This window comes from Orycteropus afer, unplaced genomic scaffold (assembly GCF_000298275.1).
Source record: "Orycteropus afer afer isolate SDZICR_OR568_19922 unplaced genomic scaffold, OryAfe1.0 scaffold00848, whole genome shotgun sequence".
Classification (NCBI taxonomy): domain Eukaryota; kingdom Metazoa; phylum Chordata; class Mammalia; order Tubulidentata; family Orycteropodidae; genus Orycteropus; species Orycteropus afer.
This window is the reverse complement of record NW_006922435.1, coordinates 512,454-534,362: the sequence shown is the minus strand read 5'-3', so window position 1 is coordinate 534,362 and position 21,909 is coordinate 512,454. Positions and strand designations below refer to the sequence as shown.

General features: G+C 38.5%; 1 protein-coding gene across 1 annotated transcript in view; it reads right to left on the bottom strand.

The window, feature by feature from the left end:
* Positions 1 to 21,909, bottom strand: part of HUWE1 (HECT, UBA and WWE domain containing E3 ubiquitin protein ligase 1) — a 164,163-nt gene that overhangs the window by 61,269 nt on the left and 80,985 nt on the right. The window contains exons 27-41 of the mRNA XM_007958089.2: positions 20,230 to 20,446; positions 19,725 to 19,847; positions 19,101 to 19,338; positions 18,480 to 18,710; positions 15,122 to 15,244; positions 14,506 to 14,601; positions 13,629 to 13,898; positions 12,837 to 12,989; positions 9,559 to 9,686; positions 9,267 to 9,348; positions 8,512 to 8,688; positions 8,041 to 8,200; positions 6,770 to 7,128; positions 3,761 to 3,956; positions 1,966 to 2,133 (exon numbers count right to left, since the gene is read on the bottom strand). Coding sequence (XP_007956280.1) covers positions 1,966 to 2,133; positions 3,761 to 3,956; positions 6,770 to 7,128; positions 8,041 to 8,200; positions 8,512 to 8,688; positions 9,267 to 9,348; positions 9,559 to 9,686; positions 12,837 to 12,989; positions 13,629 to 13,898; positions 14,506 to 14,601; positions 15,122 to 15,244; positions 18,480 to 18,710; positions 19,101 to 19,338; positions 19,725 to 19,847; positions 20,230 to 20,446 — 2,721 coding nt within the window. The remainder of the gene's footprint in view (positions 1 to 1,965; positions 2,134 to 3,760; positions 3,957 to 6,769; positions 7,129 to 8,040; positions 8,201 to 8,511; positions 8,689 to 9,266; positions 9,349 to 9,558; positions 9,687 to 12,836; positions 12,990 to 13,628; positions 13,899 to 14,505; positions 14,602 to 15,121; positions 15,245 to 18,479; positions 18,711 to 19,100; positions 19,339 to 19,724; positions 19,848 to 20,229; positions 20,447 to 21,909) is intronic.

Here is a 21,909-nt window from a genome sequence, read left to right as displayed (position 1 = left end):
TCAAGTAAAATCTTACTGAAGATAATTTAAAAATGGTTGCAGCAGTGTAATTAGAGAGAACTTCCAGGAATGCAAGCTGCACTCAGAAGACAGTATGAAAGGAGGGATATCACTGTTGACATCAGATGGGTCTTGGCTCAAAGCAAAGAATACCAGAAAGACGCTTGACTGTATTTTAGACTATGCAAAAGCATTTGATTATGTGGATCATACAAATTACGGATAACATTGAGAAGACTGGGAATTCTAGAACACTTAATTGTACTCCCGAGGAATTTGTACATAGACCAGGAGGCAGTCATTCAAACAGAACAACAGGACACTGCATGGTTTAAAATCAGGAAGGGAGTGAGTCAGGGTTGTATCCTTTCACTGTACTTACTCTATCTGTAAGCTGAGCAAATAATCTGAGAAGCTGCACTATATGAAGAAGATTGTGGCATCAAGATTGGAGGAAGGAATCATTAACAACCTGTGATATGCAGACGACACAACTTAGCTTGCTGAAAGCGAGGATGACTTGAAGCACTTACTGATGGAAACTGAAGACTACAAGTCTGCAGTATGGATTACACCTCAAAATAAAACAAAAATCCTCACAACTAGACCAATAGTCAGCATCATGATAAACGGAGAAAAGACTGAAATTGGCAAAGAGTTTGTACTACTTGGTTCTACAATCAATAGCAATGGACACAGCAGTCAAGACATCAAACGACATATTGCACTGTGCAAATCTGCTGCAAAAGACCTCTTTCAAGTGCTGAAGAGCAAAGACGTCTCCTTGAAGACTAAGGTGTGCCTAACCCAAGCCATGGTGTTTTCAATCGCCTCATATACAAGTGAGAGCTGGACAATGAATAAGAAGACTGAAGAATAATCTATGTTTTTGAGTAGTGCTATTGGTGAAGGATATTGAAAGTACCATGGACTGCTAAATGAACCAACAAATCTGTCCTGGAGGAAGTGCAGCCAGAATGCTCCTTGGAAGCGAGAATGGCCAGACTTTGTCTCATCTAATTTGGTCATATTGTCAGAAAGGACTATTCCCTGGACAAGGATATCATGCTTGGTAAAGTGGAGGGTCAATGAAAAAGGGGAAGACCCTGAGGCTGGCACAGGACTGCGCAGTGTCTCATTTAAGTTGTACACAGGTTTGCTATGAGTTGTAGATGACTTGACAGCACCTAGGAACAACAAAGGTAATATGTAGTGGAAGATGCAAGAAATTCTATATAGACTACGGAACTGTATGGACAAAAAGCACCAAAGACTCAGATTTTCTTTACTTACTAAAGGCAGCATTCTTTAATTTTTGGCAATTTTGTGGACCTATCAAAAAAGCACGCCCTGAACAAAATTCAGAAGGACAGAACCTTGAGTTAATAAGCAATCTAATCATTGCTTTCCCAGTACTTAAAAGCTGCATCTCTATTAGGAGTAAAGGTGGATTAGGATAGTGGTCTCAAAAGGCCAGAAAGCCCAGGCACACGTTAGACTCTTTGAACAATAAAGGTAACGGTTTGCTTCTGAGGATGAGAACATTAGACACTTCCTGGTATTATTCCTAGTTTATTTTCAACCTGATCACATGATGCTAATTATCCCTTTTAAAATTTTCATTCATACCTTCTGCTCTGTATGGCATGTACTGTCATACAATAGAACTCTGGCAATCTCTTCATCTTTATCATTTAAGACTCACTCTGAAAAATCACTTACTCTAAACAAGCTTTCCTACATCTCCCAGGTCAAGTGCCTTAGCCCCAGGACTCACCACTACCCTGTCCTCTATCATAATGTATTGACTATTCAGAGAAGGACATTATATGCCTTATTCTCCTTTATTCACAAAGCCTGGGCACATAGTGAGGGCTCATTAAGCATAGGTTGGTGAAATGATCCAGGCAGAGTAACTTATCTTTCAGCATCCAGCCTCCTGAGGTGGGCTAGCTAGCCACATACCTTCCTCTGGAGCATGGTATGCAGCCAGAGCATTCAGCATGTCATAAATCACTTCTTTGATAGTATCAGGAATGACAGGCAGAGGTGAGGGCTTCAAAGGAGTTGTCTTCACCAACTGTACAGCATTAGGGCCTTTAATTCTAAGATTCTCAAATTCATCATCTGAAGCTAAGCCAAAGTGAAGGAGAGAAAAATCAAATCAATAATGAGCCAGTACCTATACTTGGTGACTGACAAAGAAACACTAAGAAGGAGGCTTGTGTATTATACAAGCTTGGGATTGGGGGACATTACTAAATAATGTTCAAGTAGCCTACTAGAAAATCTGGTTTTTACCTTCCCTGTATTAAATCCTGTAAGATTTAATACAGCAATACCAATCAGCAGAGTATAAATTTTGAAATTGGAGAGACTTGGTTCTATTATTGAATCAAGGCCAAATTATGTCAACAAACTTTAATTTTCTCATTCTTAAAATTCAGTAGTTTTGAGATTAAGTCGATATATGAAAAATGCCTAGCACACAGGGCTAGAATAATAGCAGGGGCTCTCAAAATTAGTTTCCCCTTCCAACTTTCACAAAAATAACAAACTTATAAAAAAAAGTTAAAAGGCTAGTACAATAAACATCCATATTCTTTTCATTTAGAATCACCACTTGGCTATGCCTAAATAAATCCAAATGCATCCCCTCGCCCGAAGAACAAGAATATTCACAAATAACCACAGTATCATTATAATACCCAAGAAACTTAACGTTGATACAATCATATTATCTAATATATAGTTCATATTAAAATTTCTCCAATTACCCCCCAAATCTCCTTTTTTCTCCAGATCCAGAACACAATCAAGGCTATTGGTGGTTATCTATCTCTAGCTTCTTTTCCATTTTGCTTTAAACTGCTGCAAAAATGTATATAATACTTTCACCAATTTAATGTTTTTTCATGTGTACAATTTAGTGATATCAACATTAATCACAACATTAATCATTAATCATGGTGTGAAATCATCACCAATATCCATTTCCAAACAGAAACTCAATACTTCCAAACAATGGCTCCCCATTTCTTCCTCCCTCAAACCCCTGGTAATCACTAATAAACTCTGACCTCTATAAATTTACTATTCTTCTTTTTACCTCCTTTTAGCTCTGGTAGCGTAGTGCCTAAGGCACTTGACTGCTAACTGGAAGGCTGGCAGTTCAAACCCACCAGCCACTCCTCGGCAGGAAGGTTGGGCAAGCTACTTCCACAGTGATACTGCCTTGGAAACCCAAGGAGGGGTCACTAAGAGTCAGCCCCGACTCTACGGTACATAACATAACAGCCATAAGAGATTTTTCATGTCATTAGTCTTTTTTTTAAAAAAACAATTTAGGAATGCTGTCTTACAGTATGTCCCCACAATTTATCTAATTATTTTCCCTCATAATTAAACATTTTTATAAAGGATACTTATATACATTATGATGTATACTTCCCCAGTGAGTCACATGTTCATTTGTTCTTCAATTTATCACATTATTTATAAACCTTTAACTGTGGTCCCACCAAGACAAGTTCTTCGAAGGAAGAACTGGACTTAATCATTCTTTAGTATCTCTGGTAAAGAATATGACAGAGCAAGGTCTAGAGAAGCTTTTGAAGTATCTATGGAATTGATTCAAATGATCAACCACTCAATGTCCTAAGGTGGTTTTCCAAGTTATAGATATCACAGAAAATCTCTGGAGTTATTTATCATGCCACGAACAGCAGTATCTCAAAGGCCAGGATCAAGTGAAACTCACCAGTTCCTGAGCCTCTAGGGGCTGGAAGAGCAATACGGATACAGCAGTTGGCCACTTCTGTGAAAATGTCTGGATTGCGGCATGCAGCTGGCCCGAGGACACGAAGGATGTAGTTGATCTCCCGAGAGCCTAGGCTGCCAGATACAACCCCAGAGGTAGTGCTACCAGCTCCACTTGTAGCTGCTGAACGAACAACCTAGCAAAGAGAAGGAGAAACTCTGCTAATTAAAGACACCTTTTGGAAAACTTAATGGCCATCAAGGAAGAGTTGCCAAGGACTAAAATGGCAATGAAACTCTGCCCTAAGTCAGTGGATGAGAGTTTTGGATTTTTGGGAGAAAGATATAATTGGTCTTTCAAATCTTTCTTATTTACCCCTTCCCAATTCAAAAAATGTGTCTAATAAAAAAGTTACAGCATTTGCCATATCCCACCACTATTAATTATTAGACTAGATTGCATATGCTCTTTATAGGAATTGGGATATTCGTCAAGATCATTTACCATCCACTTAAAGCGCCCACATTTAAGTGCCAATTCCTAGCTGCCCCACACTGTCTCAATTTTAAGCCAGAATGGCTAAAACATTAAAAATATATAGCACTGATATTAATTTAGTGTATAAGAAAAACATTTGCTTTGATACCATATGGCTTAGAAATTGGCATGGTTCTTCTGATTAAATTACTCGTCAATATGGAAATATAGGAAAGTATAAGAAAATAATGCCATTGTATTTTCCCTGATCTATTCCTTTGTGAACTGTATGCTCAAAGAAATAAAAATCTTTTAGAATTTTAATGCTTTTCATACCAAATTATTTATGTTTTTTAGTTAAGCATATTAAGCCCTGTATCTTGCCTGTTTGGCTACATTATAAAGTAACTTTCATTTTTAAATATAGAAAAATGCAATTTCACTATAAAGAATGTGCCCTATTTATCCTGTTCCCTATTGCTGGACATTTAATCTCTAGTTCTTTGATATTATAAGTAATTCCACAGTGAACATTCTGGCATACTTGACTTTAGTAATCAGATAAATTCATAGCCACAGAATTTCTAGGTCAAAGGATATCTTAAACTGACAGTACCAAACTGCCCGCCAATGTGGCTTCACCAATTTCCACTCCTACCAAAAGTAAGAGTATGCCTGGTTCTCCACACCTGTACCTGCAATGGATATTATTAAGTATTTCTATTTTGCGAACTTGATACATTAACAATTACACTGATCTTCCTTTGACCCCACAACCCTCAAACACAATTTATTTTAAGATTAGAAAATCTTTCCCTCATCCAGTGAGGACCTACATTTCCTCCTACCATTTTTATGGTACTGCTGAGTTTTTTTATTTTTGCTTTTAAGTCAGAACTATGTCTACATACAGTTGTTACTTCCCTGTTTGGCTGCCACGTGACCTTGCATTGTATAAGCTGCCTTTTAACACATCTTCCCTTGACTTTGCACATGTGAGGTAAAATCAAACAGGTGGGGTAAGGAACTATAAGAATCTGAGATGTATACACATGCACATACAGAAGTATAAATGGGAGCCACCTTTCTATCCTCTGTTGAGCAAATTACAAAATGTTTGTACCTTTTGATCTAATTGTTTCAAATCTCTAAGGAAAACAATCTTAAAAACAAACCTATTTGCAACATTATTTAAAAATGTGAGAAACAATGTTCTGAGAGAGGAAAACGGAGGTGAACTCTGGTAACAGTCACATGATGACCATTGACCGAGAATTCTCAGGAGAAGAATGAAGAATTTTATAAATTAGTGACAAATTAGTGCCTTACTAGTAAGATATTTGCCTGCTCATTCCCATTATTTTCTGACTGTTAATGTTTCCAAAGTTTTTATTTTTTATAATTATTGTCATTTCTTTCACTGCTTTAAAATTTTCCTAAAATATCATATGAACCTATTTCTGATCTGCACAACGGATACCTGTAAAATGCTTACCAAGTTACATGGCATATTATAGACACTCAAAAAATTTTATTACAACTCTAAAATACAATGTTTTGAAAATAAGCTCTTAAGTGACTGTCTGAATACTCTTATGAGTGAATGATCTTTAAGGTATGAACTTCGGGGTGTAGGTAGCCTAATAGTTTTTGGCTTGGTTGAAGAAACCTAGAATTCCAGACAGGACTTTCTAGATAAAATGAGTTATGATAGCACATTTAAGAGTAGAAAATGTATTTTATAGTTTTTTAAATATCATTTAATCAGATAACCTACCATACCTAAGAAGCATCCAAACATATAGCTGGGAAATTTTATTGGGTAAATAGTACAGATAATCCTCATTATGTACAGATCTGTATTTGTGTATTTATCTACTTGTTAAATTTTGTTACATCAAAATCAATACTTGCAGTGCTTCTGTGTTTGTGGTCATTTCAGAAACTCACAGCCAGGTGAAAAAATTGAGTCGTCTGACACACACAATCCTACCTGAGGTTGAACAAGGCCAACACTCTGCCTTCTTGTCTCAGTTCTCATACTGTAAATAAGTGTTTTTTTATGGTCTATTTAGTGTCATATTTTTCTCATTTTTGTCCTTTTTGCTGGTAATTTTGCTGTTTTAAATGGCCCCCAAGTGTAATACTGAAGTGGTGTCAAGTGTTCCATGTTCCTAAGCACAAGGAGGCTGTGATGTGCCTTAAAGAGAAACTATGTGTGTTAGATAGGTATTGCTGAGGCATAAGCTGTGGTACTACAGGCTGTGAGTTCAATGTTGATGAATCAAAAATATATGTTAAATTGTTGTTGTTGTTATTTGCCATCGAGTTGGCCCCAACTCATAGCGACCACTCCTTGGGTTTCCGAGGCAGTATCACTACAGAAGTAGGAATGCCCAACCTTCCTTCCGAGGAGTGGCTGGTGGGTTTGAACCGCCAGCCTTCTGGTTAGCAGTCAAGTGCCTTAGGCACTATGCTACCAGAGCTCCTTAGGTGTCTTTAATCAGAGGTACAGATATCAAAATGGCTCACCTTCTCCATGGTATGACGGAGGGTACAGGGATCTTCAATAATGTGTCTTAATAGAAGGGTGACTAGAGGAGTAAATCCATTGAAGCCTGAGCTCTGGGTCAAATTCAAGATCATGCGGGTACTCTTCAACTCTGCAAACATCATGGCATATTTGTGGTCCCGGGTAAGTCTCAGGCAGAGGCGAAGAGTGGCATGCAGAGTATCTGGGTCCACAGGGACTCCCAGCATGCTCACGCAGGCCCGGATTAAAACTGTCACCATATCCTCTGTCAAGCCCTGGATCAGGATCTCCCCAACTTTAGTTTCTTCCAAATTTGTTTCCTTTTCAGTATTTATACCCTCAAGGGCCAAAGGGGTATCTACAAACAAGAAAGTAAGAGTTTGCAAAGTTTAACTTACTATTTCCTTCCACATCTCCCCCTCCTATCCAGGCAGCTAAGCATTTGGGTCCTATTAAGAAACACATACCAAACATCAATTCTAAGGTCAGATGAATGGCAGATAAAAACGGCATCTTTAAGTTGCTAAGCAATTTGGTACATAAGAAATCATTCAGAAAGAAACTGGCCAGGCTTTCCGCCATAAAATGAGCACTGGTGGTATAGTAGTTAAAGAAATGGCTGCTAATCAAAGGGTTGGCTGCTCTGCAGGAAAAAGATGAGGCAGTCTGCTTCTGTAAAGATTTACAGCCTTAAAAACCCTATGAACACTTCTATTCAGTCCTAAATGGTTGCTATGAGTTGGAATCAACCCGATGGCAGTAGGATTAAACCATAAAGGTACCCTAAACCCAAACCAAACCCACTGCTGTTGCATCAGATTTCTACTCATGGTGACCCTATGAGATACAGAGCAAATCTGTTCACTCCATAGTTTTCTTGGCTATAAAACTTATGGAATCAGTTGGTCATGTCTTTCTTTTGCAGCACTGCTGGGTGAGTTTGAATTGCCCATCTTTATGTTAGCAGACAATCACAAACCATTCGTGTAACCTAGAGACCTTGTTGCTGTTGTTGTTGTTATGTACCGTCAAGTTGGCCCCGACTCACAGCAACCCCTCCTTGGGTTGCTGAGGCAGTATCACTACGTAAGTAGACTGCCCAACCTTCTTTCCAAGGAGTGGCTGGTGGGTTTGAACTGCCAGCCTTCTGGTTAGCAGTCAAGTGCCTTAGGCACTATGCTACCAGAGATCCTCTAGAGACCTTAAGGTACCCTAAATTTATATAAAACATTCCTTAAAAGAGTTAAAAAAAAAAAAAAGAAGTCCATACCACTGGGTTTATTTTCTTTACGTTTGAGATCCATTTCTTTGCTTTCTTCCAGTGTCTTCTCTAGTTCCTGTCCATTACTATTTTTAGAATTTTTATTCAGTCGTGGCACTCTAAGGAGAGTCAGCATCACTGGGCGTCTGTTCCCTGTTTCCTCATTCACCTAGGAATTCAAGTAGATTCAGACAATTCTCAACCAAAAAGAAACTGGGGTAGAGGGAGAGGGGTAAGAAACTTCCCAGGCAAAGTATAACAGGAAGTTACACTGGCAATTTATCCCATCCCTACCATTTACAGAGAAAAAACTTCTGTCCACAGAAGGAAAGTGGCATACACAAAACTCTACAATGAACTCTAACTGTCCGATAGCATACAAACAATTCCTAATCACTACTAAAGGGAGGAAACACCTTTGACCAAACACTTAAAATTACCATTCCTTCTTAAAGTTTATAGGAGTGGGTGAACACGCACCTGCACCATTGTAGTGAATTGGACAGTGTATCTTCTTCGGCCTGCAGTGAATCGTACACTTGTCTCTCCAGATTTCCAGGCAGAATCAATAGTGCTGTTGTTGCTTGCACTGTAACTACACCAACGTCCAGAGCGGTCATCAAACCAGCGCCAGTTATTGCTGTTGGACTGTAGGTACTAAATAAAAGAGCATAAAGTTATATTGTATTTCCCACGAGGCTGGTTTTCACACATATTTAACCTTTACATTCCTTAAACTCTCTCTAGGCAAAAATTATGGTCCTCATCCAAAAAACTCCCTTATTCTGCCACCCTTCTCTGTTTTCCCCCAAAGGAAAACATTCGTTTTAGATGTAGTGGAATAAAAATTCTATTTCTAAGAAGATACTGAGATAATGTGGCACATAACAACTTTCATATAAGGAACAATTGGCTTTGGAAGGATTGCTGTATACTCAGTCCTGCATGTAACAAATGAGCCATTCTGCTTCTGGAGAGAGCACCACCTCTTTATCACTTAACTTCCAGGTAAGTTCTTGGGCCCTTCAGTAACCAGCTCAATAAACAACAACAACAATAATAAAGTCAAAGTTCCCATTCAGAAGAGAAACTGAACCACCAAGATCCTTCAACAAACTTATACATTGGTCAGAGACTTTTGCATTCTTCACTATTCTCCTATATCTACATCTAGTCTTCTCTTGCCTCTAGAAACTAAGCGCTTCTGCCACGCTTGTACACTGTATATTACTTACCTTAGTCATTTGGGCTCTCCTTTTTGAGGAGATGGCTGTCTTTTCATAGAAATCAATCAGGAGCAACACTGGAGTAATCCATCTAAAAAGAAGAAAAGATTTGCTCTGGAAAAGCCAGAGAACTGCACAAACGGAGAAACGCATATATTGATTTAATCAGGCACATTACAACCACAAGAGTTCCTGAGATTTGCCCCATACATGTCCAGGAAGAATTCCTGATTCAGGACCTAAGCTCTCAGGGCCAAGTCCCAGAGAATAGGAAGTGAAAACAGGATAAAAGGTTACTCACTTTGGGGTCTGGACCTCTTTTTGCTCCTTGGCGGCCTGTAGGCAGGGTTGAACCACTTCCAAGAGTTTGATTAGGACATTAAGGATGCCACTAGATTCAACAACCCAAGCACAAGGTAGCTTCAATTCCTAATTGATTAATCAAAGGAGGAAAAAAATAAAACAAATACCAACTTCCACTCAATATGAAGGATTAACATGGCATAGGAAAACATAAGGGTGAAGACTAACAGAATTAGATGAATACAAATTCCACCTCGATCACTTACCAGCTGTGAAATGTGTTACTTAAACTTCTTTAGACCCTGGTTTCTTTATGGGTCAAAGCAGTATTTTCAATATCCAAGATAACTGTGATCATTAAATGAGGCTATATAAAGTGCTCAACACTGTACCTGGTCACATTAGTACATGCTTAATATACAAACTGTTATTACTTAACTATGTTGAAGTTGTAAAGTTTTTGATTTTCAGATGTTACAAATTCCCTCAAAGAAGATGGAAAGGCTGTTTCCTTTCTGATAAAGAAATAATTAAATACAACCACGTTGTTAATGGTTGCCCTTACTGGGGCTACACAAAGGTGGGAATGACTGAAAGGAGCTTAAATGTCCAAAAATAGGCAATTATTTAAACAAATTAGGATATTTAAAAGATGGAATACTGTGCATATGACACTGGAAAACATTCAAGATGTAAAAACAGAGTAAAGAATATGAAACTTTCTATATAGTATGATGAGAAACTATTTTAAAATATATTAAGTGAGTGGCCTTGATCAGGTTTACAATGTTGTGCACCTACTACAACTATCTATTTCCAAGACCTTTTTATCACTCCAAACAGAAACTCTGTTCCCATTAAAAATAATTAGCCACTGCCTCCAGCCTCTGATACCTCTATTCTCAGTCTCTATGCTTTTGTCTATTCTAGATTTCATATAAATGGAACCATATAGTATTTGTCCTTTTATGTATGTTGTTATTTCACTTAGCATGTTTTCAAGGTTCATCCACATTGTGGCATGTATCAGAACTTCATTCCTTTTTTATTTGCTAAATAATATTCCATTGTATGGATAGAGGATTTTTGCTTTTATGAAAAAGTTGAAGAGTCAAAGTAGCATTCAATATTTGTTTCACAGTGAGCTATTTGGGGTAGCCAACAAACTGAACAGTAAGAGTGGCTTCACCAATTTCCATTCCTACAAACTAAACTCAGAATCTCAAGATCAAGGTGCCAAAGCTTTGAAATCTGTCTGTGAACATTATATGTTAATGATATTTTAAGCTTTATGTGTTATCTGGTATGCTATTTTTTGGGTCTGGAAATAGTCAAAAAATGTTTCCCACATAAATTAATAGCAATTGCTTCTTCACTTTACGCATTTTGGATTACACAAGGTTTCATAGAACACTCTCCTTTTGAATAGCAGTAGAAACTTGTAAGACACATTTTGTTTACCCATTCATCTGCAGGGGGATATTTGTGTTGCCTTTGTACTTTGGCTACTGTTAAGTAATGCTGCAATGAACATTTGTGCACAATTGCTGGTTTGAGTACCTGTTTTCAAATATCCTGGTTATACAAGTAGGAGTGATATTGCTGGGTCACATTGTAATTCTATGTTAAATTTTCAGAGAACAGTAGAACTGTTTTCCATAGCAGCTGCACTGTTTTACATTCCCACCACTGAAACCCTAGAGTTCTAATTTCTCTACATCCTTGCCAACACTTGTTAATTTCTGATAAGAACCATACTAATGGGTGTGAAGTGGTATCTCACTGTAGTTTTGATCTGCATTTCTCTCATGATTATTGACGCTGGGCATCATTTCATATTATTGACCACTTGTATATATTCTATTCAAGTCTTTTGTCTACTTTTAAACTGACTTATAGGAGCTCTTTCTTATATATTCTGGATATTAAACCTTTATCATATATAAGATACACAGATTCTTTTCCCATTCTGTAGGTTGTCTTCTTACTCTCTACACAGATAATGATGTCCTTTGATGTATAAAGGTAATTAATTTTGATGAAGTCTAACTTACTAATTTTCTCCTTATGAATGCTATTAGTGATTTTGATACTTTTCCAAATGTGTCTATTCAAAAGGTGCCATAATAATGTGGCTTCCAACATAAAGAAATGTCTCAAGACTATAAGCTCACAGTTTGACACATATATTGGGTTAATCTCGAGTTGGTGTAAAGGCTTCAGATTTTTCTATTAAACATGATTAGCTGAAAGGGAGGGTGAATTCTTCTAGGTCAATTGATTCTTCTCATGTCTAAGTTGGTTGCAAATGTGACATGTAATTCTATGTCCTGTCCAAATCACTCTTTGGTCTCGAATAATCTGCTGACTAACCAGGTAAGGCAAGGAAAAGAGGCTGATCGTATCTGATTCTGACCATACCCAATTTCCATATACTACCCTACTATTTGTAACATAGTGCGTAAGGCATTTGACTGCTAAACAGAAAGCTGGTGATTCAAACCCACCAGCCTTTCCTTGGAAGGAAGGTTGGGCAATCTACTTCCGTAGTGATACTGCCTTGGAAACCCAAGAAGGGGTTGCTACGAGTCAGGTTTGACTCAATGGCACATAACAACAATAACAACCCGGTGGCATAATGGTTAAAGCACTTTGTTACTAAACCAAAAAGGTCGGGGGTTCAAATCTACCAGCTCTTCCATGGGAGAAGTGTCAGTCTGCTTCTATAAAGATTTACAGCCTTGGAAAACCCTATGGGGCAGTTCTACTGTCTTACAGGGTCTCTAAAAGTTGGAATTTAGTTGATGGCAGTGGGCTTTGTTTTGACTCCACTATTTGGTTGCCAATTACTCAGCATTGCATTTATAGCATTAGCTGCTGTGATGCTCTTGGATTTCCCTCACAGGCCAAAATATTCCATGACCAAACTACAGTAGGCATCTAAAACACCCTTCTTTTCTAACTATGAATCACTCAAACCTTTATTTAAGACTCCATTTAATTAATTACGACTTTGAAAAACTGCTCTTCTCTCAGTATCCATAAGCTTTCCTCAACTTACTAAAATTACTTATACCATTCATGTAGCACAGAATGTTGTACTTTACATTCATCATGCATGCTTTATCCTACCAAAAACTTTTGAGCTCATGAAATGCATGGAACATGCCTTACATTTCTCTGTATCTTCTTCTATGCCTTATATAGTAAGTAATAGATAATCCTTTAATCAGTGAGAGGGTCCAAAGATATCGTTTAGCAGGCTCCAAATCTTACCTCAAAAAGTAGTGTTAAAAGTAAGATTCTAGTAGCCAAATTAGAAGCCTGGGGTAGGGTGGCCATCTGACTGATCCACTCTGACACAGTTTTTGTGTCACTTGTTGTCAGAGGAAGAGCAGCTTTAATCAATACATCAGCAGCTTCCCACACCTAGAAACAGAAAAGTAGCTAAATCAGGTAGAGTGATGTGAGGCTTATCAAAACATTTTAAATTTTTTGAATACCCTCACCATCAATGCATTCACTGATATTATGTAAATAGTTTTAAAAGGGAATACAATACAAATGTTATCTGCTTATTTTTGGGTATGGAGATTTGTGGCAATTTCTAATTCTCCTTCTACAATTAGCATATTACCAATTTTATAATGAGAAAAATACTGTCTTATGAAAAGACTAACATCTGGTCAATTGTTGGGAAAGGACAATTTTGTTAAAACGGTGCAAGAGGGGATAAAGCAATAAAATTACTGTTAATTCACAGGGCTTTCCTTGGCTCAAGAGTGAGACACATTTTGGACATTTTTGATGAATTTAAGAGATGCCTGAAAAAGGGACTTTCTTTTTTCTATTCCTAAGAGACATTTTAATCAAAAAAATGAAGTAAATCATTGTTTCCAGAGAGATTCAAACAAGAGCTAAGATTTCCAGATCTAAAGAATTCAAAGAAAGAATATACCCCATATGGGCCAGAAAACGAAAACAATGATTTTTTTTCGGAAACAGGTTTGATAAATGGTAGGAAAAGTACTTCACATGTTACTCTCTTCAGATCCCTAGAGAGCTTACTTGATTGACCACTTGCTTTAGAATCATGTCACGATAATCAGCTCCATTACGCTTGATTGCTGTCATGATCAGATCACACACACGATATACTGTGTCGGGCAGTTCATCAAGAAGGTGAAAGCAGCCTGGCAACATGGTATCTGTGAAAGTATGGAGTTCATCTTGCTCCAGTGGGTCAGCATCTTGGAACTTCTCTAAACATTTAGCCTCCTCTTCTTCCTGCTTTTCACGAGCTTTCCGTTCCTCTTCCTCCTTTCGGCAAGCAATTTCCTAGAGGAGGCAGGAAAAGAAGAGTGATAGTATACCGGGGAAGTTGAAGGAAAAAAGACAAGGGAACCCATTAAGAATGTATTTGTCCCACCACTAGAGTATCTTTCAACCTTCTTCTCAAGCAGTTAATACTGTTATCAGGGTGTGATAACAATTATGAGAGCAGCCACACAAGTTAGGGCAAGACAAGAAAGGCAGAGGGGAAGGACATCTCCAACATTCCACAGAACTGCAATTTTATTTGCAGCAGCCTACATGACCTCCGACATAATCATTTCTAGACATTTTCCTGTATTCTCTGGTAGTACAGTAAATTGGAGTAATTGTTACTTAGGAACAGACAGCCAAGTTTGGCCTACTGGGCACTACCAGGTACATTTTGGTTCTCTTATTTATAAATAAAGATTAATAATTCATCTGCTTTCATTAAAGCATCGGATCAATACAAGGTAACTCAATGATGTAAAGTTCGGCATTAATACATACTCCCATGTCTTTTTCTAGACTCAAGCTCCAATTACTTTGTAGTAGTAGAATGCTTAAAGAAATACTAATTAAATACTAAGATTCATGTGCCAAGCCCTTTTGGATGCTGTTTCCTAGTTACCTCAGGTGATTCCGCCCTTTGATCCATTGGGATATCCTGTCCCAGGGACATAGCAATTGCTCTCATCATCTGGTCCTCTTCGGACATGCTCAGATCCTACAGAGCAACAACAGAAAATCCAGCAACTATACCCACCCAAATCAAAGAAACCAAAAGAGGCCATCCCAATTCACAAGGTAACAAAGAAGGCAAGGAGTTCTGAATACTGCTCTCTAAAGCCAAACCCTTAGACTTACACTACAAGAAAAAAACCGGAAAATCAAAAGAAAAATTATGATCTATATATGAAGGTGACTTCTATGTGACCACCTGTTTTGATTAAGCAGAGAGCTTAAAGTCTGTTCTATTGCCTTCTGACAGTAAAGTAGATAATTTAGGAGTTTTTCTGCCAACAAAGTCCAGTAATTTGCTTGGCTGGGAGATAGAAAGCTTTTGTTCATTATATTCTGGACGTATGAGAGTTATCATAAAAAGAAAAGTATTGACATGGAGAAGTCTAGAAATGAGTAACAATGGAAGACCAGTGACAGAACCATGAGGGGGGGAAAAAAAAAAACAGGTCAACAGGCAAACCAATGCCCTGGAAAATTAGCACTCCTGCCCTGAGCCAACTCACCCGAACAACTCCTCCCATGATTGGAGGAGGGTGAGTTAGAAGGTACTCTGTAGCCTGCTCCATGGTGCTGGTGTTCAATAGGGCTTCCATGGCATGTTCCCTTGTGAAGCCCATGTCCATGAGCTGTGAAAAGAATGTAGGATCTCAGAACGACAATAGAAAAATCTAAATGTACTGAATAAAGAAAGAGTATTTTCAAGATGTAAACTCAAACACTGCTGGTGAGACTGAAATGATACAACCACCATGGAAATCGGTATGGCAATTTCTTAAAAAAGTGGAAACAGAAATGCCATTTGATTCAGCAAATATACCCTTTAGGTATATAACCTAAAAAAGTAAGAGGCAGGACACAAATAGATATATGTAGACTCATGTTCATTGTTGTACTAATCACAATAGTAAAAAGATGGAAACAACCTAAGTGCCCATCAGTTTAGGAATGGATAAACAAACTGTGATACATACACACAATGGAATACTATGTAACCTTAAAGAATAATGTAGAATCTCCAAAACACCACACAATGTGGATGAAATTGGAGGACATTATGCTGAGTGAAATAAGTCAATCAAAGGACAAATACTGTATTAGTCCACTATTGTAAAAAGTCAAGGAAAGGTTTACACATGGAAAGAAACTTTGTTTCTACCACAGACTGGAAGGAAGGGGAGGGAAAATTCCTAAATAGGAAAAAAAAAATATATATGTATATATAAGCAAAAGATTATTAGTGGTTACCATGGGCAGCTGGAAGGGGGAAAGGGAAAGCTTTAGTTTGCAGAACACTGAGTTGATACTAATGGTGGTGGAGTATTTTGGAAAAACCTAGTTAAAAAAAAAAAAACCCACACACTGCCATCAAGTCTGATCTGACTCATAGTGACCCCTCCCTTGGGGTTTCCGAGGTGGTATACTAGGGAAGTAGATTGCCCAACCTTCCTTCGAGAAGTGGCTGGTGGGTTTGAACCACCAGCCTTCTGGTTAGCAGTCTAATAATGCCTTAGGCAATAATGTGGCAGAACATGAAAAATGTCATCAATGTCCCAGAGTTGTAAAATGGGAAGTTGTTATATTGGTGAATGTCTTCTTGTGTTTTTCACCACAATAATGATTTAAAAAAAAAAAGATGGAAATTCAAGTTTTTCTAACTTCATATGAACAGAGAATATTTATATACTAAGTCAGTTACATAATATGGATACATATAAAATGTTCCTTTCTGTTTGGTGCTTCCATAGGATTCAAATGTTAGAGCTACAAATTGTGGCAAGGAGCCAGAAGATTCTTAATCCTATTCTCTAATTAAAAAAAAAAGAGGTAGATGGTTATTACAATTAACAAGGTTTTTTTATAATGAAAATATTGAGATTCATACACAAAAGTATAAATTGCTCCACCTTTCTAGAAATCAAACTGGCAATAGAACAAGAATATAAAACACTGACCCAGGAATTCTACCAAACCAAACTAAATATACTGCCACTGAAGTCGAATGTGATTCATAGCTACCCTACAGGACAGACCAGAACTGGTATATAGGGTTTCCAAGGCAATAAATCTTTTTTTTTAAAATTGTACTTTAGGTGCAAATTAACAAAGCAGAATTTGTTTTACATTCAACATTTCGTGTACATTTGGTTTCACTTCCCAATTACCATCCCTAACCCTAACCCAACTCTCCTCCTCTCCCTTACCAGTAACCGCCCCCCTCCCTGTGCCCTTCTTAGTTATGCAGGACCTGTCTGTCCGGCTTTTCCTTCGAGTGACTGTTGCCCCTCTGGTACTCCATGGGATTTATCTCCGCAGAGTATGTGGGTGCACTGACCTGGGTTGAGTGTTCTCCATGTCTTATTTACTGTTGGGCTAAAAGCCAACCCTTGGGAGTGAGTTTTATTCCAGGCCCAAAATGTATTCGCAGGCTATAGTCTTGGGGTCACACCAGACTCAATCAGACCATTAATTCTGGTTATTACTGTGTTTTTTGATTTTGTTCCATGTTTTTCCTTCCACTCTATCCAGGATCTCCAGTTTTGATCCCTTCACGATTGACTGGCATTGGTAGCCGGAAACCACCTACTTCTTCTGGTCTCGAGGTCCATCATGTCCTGGGCCTGATTATTTCCAAATGCTCTTGGTTTTCTTCACACTTCTTTGCTTCTGATGATAGGAGACCATTAGCTGCATCTTAGATGGCCAACTGAAAACTTTTAAGACCCCAGTCACTACTCACAACAGTAGGTTGTGGAACAAGATTTCAATATATTTCGTTGTGCCAACTGAGTCTGATTTCTCCCAATACTATGGTCCTGAGTCGGCAGATACAGTAGATCTCTACCCCACAGTGTCTGGCTGTCTATGAGGGAATGCTCTACATCTGTCTTCTGTAGCTTCTGTAATGATTGTGGGCATTTTGTATCACTAGTTATCTCTGCAAGAAGAGCCTCAGGTGAATCTATTACTGGTTTAGAGTATATTCCTGTTCATTGACCCCCATCTGATCTCAGTTGTCTAGGTGTTTATCTGTAGCCTAGTGTAGGTCGCTATGAGTCAGGTCTGACTTGATGGCACATAACACCACCACAATGGGAATTATGCAAAAATCTGTGTGGTGACATAATGATTGCCTCCTTTTATATATTTTGTTAGGGCTTCCCAATTTCCAACAGTGAGTATTTATAAACTTTTTTCTAAAAATTACAGTATCAAATATATAGGAAAAACTCCCATCACTGAGTCAATTCTGACTCATAATGACCCTACAGAATGGAGCACAACTGCGCCATAAGGTTTCCAAGGTTGTGAACCTTTACTGAACTAGATTGCCTCATCTTTCTCTCGTGGAACAGCTGGTGGGTTCAAACTGACCACCTTTGCTTAACAGCTTAACGCTTTAATCACTGTGCCATAAGAAAACAGAGCTAAATAGGATTCTAAATATAGAGAACAAACATACATACACACAAACCCCAGAAGTTTCCTGAGATTGAAACAGAAGGAACCCAAGACCTCCCCTATCCTTCTAAGCAACCAATTTTCAAAATGTGGTTTATACAATTATTTGAAAATAAAACAAAAATTCTGTACATGACTTAAGCTTTCAGAAAGCTCTTGTTCACAATGCTCTGAAATACTAAACAACATTTTTGGGAGAACACAAAACCTTCACTTATGTAGAGCACTGAGCTACACTCCAGCTTTCCTCTGGAAGAAAACACTGCCAAGAGAAGTAAATTTAAACATTATCTCCTAGCTAACAGTCTAGACATTGGTAGACCAGGCACTTAGCTGTGGGTGAACTTGGAAAACCCACAAGCATCACACTATTGGCCCTTCAGTACGAGGCCAACATCTTACCTGTTGCAGTTGTTGCTGGTTGACTTGAGGTTCCCGGCGGGAGCCACCTTCTTCTTGCCCTGCATCTTCTTCTCCTCGAGACCCCTCTTTCTCTTTGCTTAGCCTCTCTCGAATCACAGGTTCTCCTCTGAGGATGTGGCACAAGATGGCCAGCATGGATTCAGCCATTCGCCCACCATATACCTTCAGGGGTTTCCGGTTCCACAGGTTTTTGATGCAAGTAAAGGCTGCCTATAAGTTATTTGAAAAGCTATGTGAAGATCATTTTGCCCCAATTCAAAGCCCTGGGAGGAACAAGTCAAAGACCTATAGGATAGTCTTTCCAAAATCAGTGCCAAAATAAAAAAAACTCAGTAACCTAGGTCAGGACTGTAGAGGCCTCAGCAATCACAGAAAAAGGATATTTAACTCAACTTGGAAGTACCAATTTCAGTTTCTAGTTCAAATGTTTCCACCATGGGAAATTCTAAAATGGTTTTTATCTTCTTCCGTATGGCAGCCCTAAGTAGGATTCAATGGCTCTTCAACAATCAAGTTATCTTATTAAGGAGGCGAAAACAGAGTGGGAATATCTAGTTACCATGAGAAATACCTCTCGGTTCTAGAATGTTGAATACTTACCTTCTGAGTTACCACCAGGAAGCGGAGGGCACTGAATTGTGGGAAGTTCTGGACACCTCCAGGCAATTTGGCAGGCAATGAATGAGGAGATTCAAGCACCGTGGTAGGATTCACCATCTTCTCTACCAGCATAAGCCAGGCATCTAAAAATTCTCCTGTGCCATCAGGTAAGTCTGAATGTTCCAAACCCTCAGAAACAGGAACTTTGCCTCCCATGGACAGGGCCCAATTGAAAGTTCTAAATATGGGAGAGAATATTAATATTTCAGATGGGTAAAGGATGTCTCCTTTCTTAGAATTATTACTTCCAATCTTCCCCCAAAAACAATGAAACTCAGCTTTGAATCTTCTGAGAAAGCCTGACCATAAAAACCACCATATTAAGAAAAACAATAAAAGACCACTCTATTAGAAAAATACGTAGCACAGACTGGAAGCCAAATGAGGAAAAGCAGAAACCCTCACAAAAACCTCTAGAACAGGCCGATTCCCACCCTCCAAGGAAGATGGAATCAAACACAGATAGTTTCAAGGATATGTGACTCGTAAAGTTGTGTATTGCTAAGGCGCAGAGAAAAGACCAGTTCCAACAAATGCTTATTTGCAAAGAAAATTGATCCATACTCAAATAGAGCATTGTGGCCTCCAGAGCATAGAAATTTCTGCAGCATGAGGTGGTAAGGATACTTCCGCTCATCAAACAGCATTGGGGAAGTGAAACCAACTGAACAAATAAAGAATGTCAGCCTGAAAGAGAGAAAAAGCAAAACTGTAACCTTCTGTGAAACAGACACAGAAGCAATGGGTAATGCATATAGAGGCAAGAAAGGTTATACTTACCACCTACTTCGAGATCTTCTAAAGAATGTAAGGTTATTGAAATGTCGTTTGTCTGGAAATGCTTTTAGTATCTCTATGTTCCAAACTGGGTATAGCCAAAATAAGTATTTTAAATTTTACTTGGGGTATACACCTAGAGTAAATAAGGGACCTCCAAATCCTCCAATTCAGTGGCTTACTCTCTAATTTGTTAGAGAAGGAATCACTGAGGTTCTTCTTAAGGAGAACCTCCATAAGAAGTCCATATTGGACTTGTGATATAGTATCTGTATCACAAGCAGAACCTTACCTGAAACGAGGTGTAGGTGTATATGGTGGTGGCTGCCAAGATAAGCCTTTTGTGAGGAGCTTAGTGAGAGCTGAGGCTGTTGATCGAGCAGCAGGTGTTGGTGCTGTGGTAGTGCTGGCAGCGTGATGACTCCTCCTCTGGCGGACAGGAGACCCCACACAAAGTTTAACAAGGAGTCCAAATAGCTCAGCAAGTGCTCGGCCTAATCTGGAAGAAGCTGGAACCCAGAAGTCAGAATAAGGCTACACAGTATCCTATAACAGTTTTGGTATAACAGATACATTTTTATGACTGACTACGTCTTCCGACACACAACCATCTAGGAATAATTTGGATTTACCACTAAATATGAAAATGTGAAAAAGAAAAGGTTGTTCCACAGGAAACAAATCCCTACTTTGAACAGAGTGTGAAGCCATTTAATATAGAACAAATGTTAAAGAAAAGATAAGCACTCATTCACTGGAGAAAATCAACCAACAAAACCCCCAAAAGCAAGGGGAGTACAGCTACTCTTCATTTAACAGCTACTTCATTATCTGACATTTTACATTTACAACAACAGTAAATAATCTACTATCCAATTACTTACTACATACATTAACAAAGTATTTCTCACAGTAACAAATGCCAAGGTGTGAGGAGAGAGTAATGCTGGCTGTGATGGTTAGATTATGTGTCAACTTGGTTGGGCCATGATTCTCAGTGATTTGGCAATAATGTAATGATGTAATCTGGCAGTTATGTAATGATGAAGTCACTCCCCATTTTGTGATCTGATGTGGTCACTCCCATTTTTGCACAGTGACCTGGTCGTTGGAACCTAACCATGCTAGTAAAGTGAGAAATGGATGTATCAATGAGTGAATGTGTCCCCTCAAAATATGTGCTATAAATTCTAACCCCTATACTAGTATATGCAGTCTCATTGTGAAAAAGGTTTCTTTTTAAGGCTAACGAGGCAATTCCAAGGTAGGGTGCATCTTAAACAAATCAGGTTTGAGATATAAAGACCAGTTTAGACAAACTGATAAAGCAGCACAGATAGGGGAAGATAGACACCCCACCACATGAATAATGTCAAGGGATAAAGGAACACGAGCTGAAAAGACACAAGGGCCTTCAAAGCAAGCGCTCTGAACTTGGACTCTAGCCTCCTAAATTGCAATATTTCTGTTACAGCAGCACTAGAAAGCTAAATTAAGACAAGGAGATAAACATGAGCCTCTTCATGAATGGTTAATTTTCTGTAGTAGTTGAAGAGTGAGTAGGAAGAGTGGAATCAAAGAAAGGAAAAACAGACATGGGTTTCAGGAAGGAATTTTCTTATCTTTGTAGCCCAAAAAGCTTGTATAAAGCCTATCACATAGTAGTCACTGAACAAAGTACACCTGAAAATGAGTCACAGAGGCTTAAAACTTCCTTAAAGGGTACATGGAAGGTACAGACAACAATGATCCCTTTGGCATATACAGTGTGGCATTGTCAGTGAAGGCAAACATTGATATACAGGTGGATAGACGGGTAGACAGGCTGACAGGTTATGTCCATGCAGGCGGAGTGTGCCTAAGACCATGTATAAGGCTGGCAGACAATGTTTCTACAAGTGTATTTCTATGTTCTGTAAGAATTCCTAGGTATACAGTAGAGCTGACAAGGGACAAGATTGTAGTCACTTCT